Below are 6,012 nucleotides of genomic sequence, written 5' to 3'. Positions count from 1 at the left end.
TGTGTGTGCCCTGCCCAGTGTGCCTGTCTGTGTGTGCCCTTCCCCCCATGTGTATGTATGTGTGTGCCCTGCCAAGTGCGCACACGTGTGTGTGCCCTGCCCATGTGCATGTGTGTGTGTGCCCTGCCCATGTGCATGTATGTATGTATGCCCTTTCCCTGTATGCATGTGTGTGTGTGTATGTGCCTCCCCCTGTGTGCATGGACGTGTGTGTGTGTGCATGTACGTGCGTGTGCCCTTCTCCTGTGTGTGTGCACGTGTGTGTGTGTGCCCTTCTCTGTGTGCATGTACATGTGTGTGTGTGCCCTTCTCCTGTGTGTGTGCACATGTGTGTGTGTGCCCTTCCCTGTGTACACGTACATGTGTGTGCCCTTCCCTTGTCTGCATGTGTGTCTGTGCCCTTCTCCAGTGTGCATGTACATGCGTGTGTGCCCTGCCTTGGCACCTGTGCACACACCCCCCCACACATGCTTTTTCACACATGTGAACACACCTCTCCCCTGTGTGCACTCACACGTGTCACCCTTCCTTGGCATGCACACGAGCATGTGCTCTTCCCTTGTGTGTGCACACACGTGTGTGCCCTTCCCTGGCGTGCACACGTGAACACATGTCCATGCCTTTCCCCTGTCCACACACACGCCAGGGAAGGATGCACATGTATGTACGTGCGTGTGTGCACATGTGCACGTCCTTCCCCGTGTGTGTGCACACACACGTGCACCCCTTTTCCTTGTGCAGAACACACACGTGCCCTCTGTTCCCTGGCACATGTTCCCATGTGTGCACAGCCCTCCCCTGTGTCCATTCACACACACATGTGCCCTCCCTTCCCTGGCACAGGCACCCGTGTGCACAGCCCTTCCCTGTGTCCATTCACACACACACGTGCCCTCCATCCCCTGGCGCATGTTCCTGTGTGTGCACAGCCCTTTTCCTGTGTCCATTCACACACACGTGTCCTCCCTTCCCTGGCACACGTTCCTGTGTGTGCACAGCCCTTTTCCTGTGTCCATTCACACACTCATGCCCTCCCTTCCCTGGCACATGTTCCTGTGTGTGCACAGCCCTTCCCTGTGTCCATTCACACACACGTGCCCTCCATCCCCTGGCACATGTTCCTGTGTGTGCACAGCCCTTCCCTGTGTCCATTCACACACACGTGCCCTCCATCCCCTGGCACATGTTCCTGTGTGTGCACAGCCCTTCCCTGTGTCCATTCACACACACGTGCCCTCCATCCCCTGGCACAGTCACCCGTGTGTGCACAGCCCTCCCCCTGCCTTTGCCCACCCTCCCCGTGCCCCTCCCTGAGCCCCCCACTCCAAGCAGCCCCTCTGCCCCCCTGGCAGGTCCCACGGCCCCGACGCCAAGATCCTGGAGCAGGGGCCGGGCCAGCCCCAGGGGCCGCTGGCCCTGGGCCACATGCTGCACATCGCCACGCAGATCGCCTCGGGCATGGTCTACCTTGCCTCCCTGCACTTCGTCCACCGAGACCTGGCCACCCGCAACTGCCTGGTGGGCCACGACCTGGTGGTGAAGATCGGGGATTTCGGCATGTCCCGGGACATCTACAGCACCGACTATTACAGGGTGAGCTGCCCCCTTGCTCCCACCCCCCCCCAGCTCTGCCATGGGCTGTGGGGGCCACGCTCGATTTTCCCTCTTAGCTGCTGCCCCCCACCCTGTCTCCATCTGTATTCAACCACAGAATGGGTTGGGTTGGGTTGGGTTGGAATGGACGTTTAAAAGTCATCCAGTCCAACCTGTGACCTTCTACTAGACCAGGTTTCTCAAGCCCTGTCCAATCCAGTCTTGAATGTTTCCAACGAATATTCCACAGCTTCTCTGGGCCACCTGTGCCAGGGGCTCACCATGAAAAATTTCTTCCTTACATCTAGTCTGAGGTTTAATGAGTGGGGCCAGGGATGAGGGGGGCAGATGGGGGGAGATGACCTGCTGACAGCCCTGCCGTGGGCAGGTGGGAGGCAGGACCATGCTGCCCATCCGCTGGATGCCCCCCGAGAGCATCCTGTACCGTAAGTTCACCACCGAGAGTGATATCTGGAGCTTCGGCGTGGTGCTCTGGGAGATCTTCACCTACGGGAAGCAGCCCTGGTACCAGCTCTCCAACACCGAGGTGAGCAGGCAGAGGGGAGGAGGATGGTGACAGACTCCCTCCCCCCCCAGGGGGTACCTGGAGCGGGGGGATCCCATTTCCATCCCGATTCCCACAGGCCATCGAGTGCATCACTCAGGGGCGGGAGCTGGAGCGTCCCCGCACGTGCCCCTCCGAGGTCTATGCCATCATGCAGAGCTGCTGGCACCGGGAGCCCCAGCAGCGCCGGCCCATCAAGGAGATCCACAGCCGCCTCCAGGCCCTCGTCAAGACCCCCCCCGTCTACCTGGACATCCTGGGCTGAGCGGGGACCCCCACCCGCCCTCGGCTCCCCGCTGCCCCCCTGCCCTCCCTGCTGCCCAGGGGCATGGCTTTCCCCCTCCTGCACAGCCCTGGACTGATGCCCCAAGCAGGGGGAGAGGGCTGAAACCTTATTTATAGTGGAAAATGCCAGCCCATCCCAGGAGGGGCTGGGGGACCCCCAGGGCTGGGACCCCCGGGTTTGTGGCCCTGCTGCCTGGCTCCTTGTCGTTCCCCCACCGTGCCGGGATGGAGGTGTTCTGCTGATGTGGGTTGGCTCGAGGGGGCAGAGCTGAGAGCCCCCCAGCACGGGGTCCGTGCAGGAGCCGGGGGGGCTGAGCTCTCTGGGGGAGTTGGGACGCCCCGTGCTCTGCAGCAAAACCAGTCACTAATAAACCGTCTCTCCCCCGCACTGGGCCCTGCCTGCTCCAGGGTGTGATCCGGGTGTGGGGAATGGAGGGATTTTGGGCACAAAGAAGGGCTTTTTGAAGCAGGGAGACCACCCTGTCTGGGGGAGGTGCTGCCCCGGGGATCCTGGGATGTGGGGACAGTGTGTGCCCAAGATGCAGGGATGATGTGTGCCAGGACCCCGGGATGCAGGGATGATGTGTGCCGGGATGATGTGTGCCAGGATGAAGCAATGATGTGTGCCCAGGGCCTCGGGATGCAGGGATGATGTGTGCCTGGGATGCAGGGATGTGTACCCAGGAACCTGGGATGCAGGGATGATGTGTGCCTGGGATGTAGGGATGTGTACCCAGGAACCCGGGATACAGGGATGATGTGTGCCTGGGATGCAAGGATGTGTGCCCAGGAACCTGGGATGCAGGGATGATGTGTGCCCAGGAACATGGGATGCAGGGATGTGTGCCCAGGAACGTGGGATGCAGGGATGATGTGTGCCCAGGAACCTGGGATGCAGGGATGATGTGTGCCTGGGATGCAGGGATGATGTGTGCCTGGGATGTAGGGATGTATACCCAGGAACCTGGGATGCAGGGATGATGTGTGCCTGGGATGCAGGGATGATGTCCTCATCCTCAGCCCAGAGGGGGATTTTTTTGGCTGCGCCACAGGGACCCCCTTGGGCAGGGCCCCAGGGATGCTGGTGCCGTACCCTGGCCCGGGGCACCTGAGTCCCCTCGCCAAGGGGCCCAGGGGGAGGACGGGACTTCACAGCACAGAGCCAACACCCCCCACCCAAGGGCATCATCCCCCCTTCCCTGCGCCCTCTCGTCAGAACCAGGGGTTATCACATGCCCTGTAGCGTCCACTCCATCATCCTTCCTCGGGCTCTCCAGCCGCCTTGGTAATGGTTGAGACCTGGATTTGACCATAATGGAGCTGAATTGATTTCATCTGGATAATTAGGCAGCACAGGCAGGGCCCTGGCAGCTCCTTTGTTACCCCCCGTGACCCGAGATAAGCGGGGAGGAAAGCGGGGTCGTGGGGGAAACTGAGGCACGGCACAAGGTGGGAGCAGCTGGGGGGGGTCTGTGGCAGGTACCAGGGGGCTTGGGGCCAACAGAGCACGTGGCTGTGCTGGGTGGCCAGGGCTGGGTGTGGCACAACAAGAACTGGAGGAAATCAGAGGCAACCCCAGCACCCCACAGCTCCCAGCCCGTAATCCATCCCAAAACCCTGCCCTGGGGCCGGATCCAGCCCCCAGCCCAGGGCTCAAGCCCCTCTGTCAGGCCCTGGATCTTTGTCAAGGGTCCGGCCCTGGGATGTGAGGAGCTGGCACGGGCAGGGTCTGGTCCTGCTGGAGCTCAGCTGGGCTGGCAGAGCCCCCCACCTGCTTCTTTGGGGTCTCTAATTGCTGCCCACGTTGATTTATGGCCTTTTTCCCTCTTATCTAATTTGAGGAAGGAACTAGATTAGAACCTTGAGCTTTTCCAGCCCCGTGTTGGAGATTGCCACAGACCAACGCCCCAAAAGGGACCGTGTGCGGTGGTGACATCCCCCCCCCGAAACAGGGAGGGCTTCCCTGCCGCCGTGCCTCAGTTTCCCTCCCGGGGTGGCGATGCCTCGGTTCCCCCCGTGGGGGTGGCTGTGCCTCAGTTTCCCCCTTAGGGTGGTCAGGGAAGAGTTAAGGCTCCCCCCGCGATCGATTGGATCCCCGCCTCCCTCCCTCCTGCAGCAGTTTCTCCATTTCACTGCTCCGGGGGGAGCGGTAATGGACTCTGGCAATGAGGTAATTAACGGCTCCGCTCCCAAGCGGAGCTGCCGCCCCAGCGGCACCGCGGCCTGGCCCCGCTAACCCGGGTTCCTCAGACCTGGGGGGTCTCGGCCCCGATTCTGCCTCTTGCAGCCCGGCTGGGTGGTCCCCGGCCGCATCCTGCCCAGAGGGTCCCATCCCGGCTGAGCCACCCTCCTGCTCCCCGCTGCCGCAGGCTCAGACCGTGGCAGGGCTGGATCTGCTCTTTGGGGGAGGTCCCACCCCCCTGAAGCTACTAAAGCGACCCCAGGTCCCCTCTAGAGGGACCAGACGTGTTTTGGGGTTCCTCCCCCCCCGGATGGGGTGGATGGATGGGGGGACATCGGAGTTGAGGATGCAGCTGTGTCCTGGCCCTGCAAGGGAGGGACCCCGCACAGCCCCCAACCACACCGAAGTGCACTTGGGGGTCTCCGTCCTCTCCGGCTCCGGGGGCTCTCGGGGGGGCTGCAAAGGCATCTCGGCCCTGAAGTGCCGCTGAAGTGTCCCCGAGCAATCCTTCCACACCGCCCTGGGGACACCTTGAAAAGCACTGGCGCGGGGGGGGGGTCACTTCCACGCCAGGTCCCCAGCTCCGGATGTCCCCAGCCCGCGACCCCTCGGTGCCCAACCCCGCTCCAGGAAGCGCCGTTTTGGGGTGGCCACAGCGGAGCCTCAGCTGCGGGTGGGCTCGATCCTAATGGAGAGCCGGGGGTGGGCAAGGGAGGGGGGGCGGTAGGGGAGGGGGGTGGGCAGCTGAGCCGCCCTGGGACGTGAAAATCGTTGTGAGTGATTAGAGCTGTTCCTGTAACGAGCAGAGCAATTAACGGCGCCTCGGGAGCAGCGCAGCCCGCTAATGGGGGCGGGGGGCGGCTGGGCAGGGGGACACGTGGGGCTGAACTGCCCGGCCGGGGGTCCCGGGATGGGGGCGACACGTGGACGGGTGTCCCAGGATAGGGGTGACACGTGGATGGGGGTCCCGGGATGCAGGTATATGGTCAGGAGCCCGGGATATAACTGTGATATGTAGTCAGGATCCAGGGATGCAGAGGTGATGGATGGCTGAGGATCCCGGGATGTAGGGGAAACACGTGGCCAGGATCCTGCAGTGTAGGGCTGGGGTGTCTGACATGCAGCGGTCATGTGTGCCCGGGATCCTGGGATGTGGGGATCGTGTGTGCCCAGGATGCCGGGACAGTGTGTGCCCGGAATGTGGGGATGATGTGTACCTGAGATTTCAGGATGCAAGTACGGTGTGTGCCCGGGATACAGGAATGATGTGTCCCTGGGATGCAGGGATAATGTACCCAGGATGCTGGGATGCAGAGATGCTGTGCCCGGGATGTTAGGATGCAGGGACAATGTGTCTCTGGGATGCAGGGATGATGTACCCAGGATG

The 6,012-nt window shown here is 62.2% G+C and overlaps 1 protein-coding gene across 1 annotated transcript in view; it reads left to right on the top strand.

The window, feature by feature from the left end:
• NTRK1 (neurotrophic receptor tyrosine kinase 1) overlaps nucleotides 1-2,446 on the top strand; it is a 10,168-nt gene extending 7,722 nt beyond the window's left edge. Inside the window, exons 16-18 of the mRNA XM_027699138.1 lie at nucleotides 1,353-1,593; nucleotides 1,982-2,140; nucleotides 2,238-2,446. Of these exons, the coding sequence (XP_027554939.1) occupies nucleotides 1,353-1,593; nucleotides 1,982-2,140; nucleotides 2,238-2,423 (586 nt within the window). The 3' untranslated portion in view covers nucleotides 2,424-2,446. The remainder of the gene's footprint in view (nucleotides 1-1,352; nucleotides 1,594-1,981; nucleotides 2,141-2,237) is intronic.
• The last annotated feature ends 3,566 nt before the right edge of the window (nucleotides 2,447-6,012 follow it).

This window comes from Neopelma chrysocephalum, unplaced genomic scaffold (genome assembly GCF_003984885.1).
Source record: "Neopelma chrysocephalum unplaced genomic scaffold, ASM398488v2 Primary Assembly neopelma1_137, whole genome shotgun sequence".
NCBI classification, from domain to species: Eukaryota; Metazoa; Chordata; class Aves; order Passeriformes; family Pipridae; genus Neopelma; species Neopelma chrysocephalum.
Note: the sequence above shows the minus strand (reverse complement) of the source record. Positions and strands in the feature narration are given on the sequence as shown.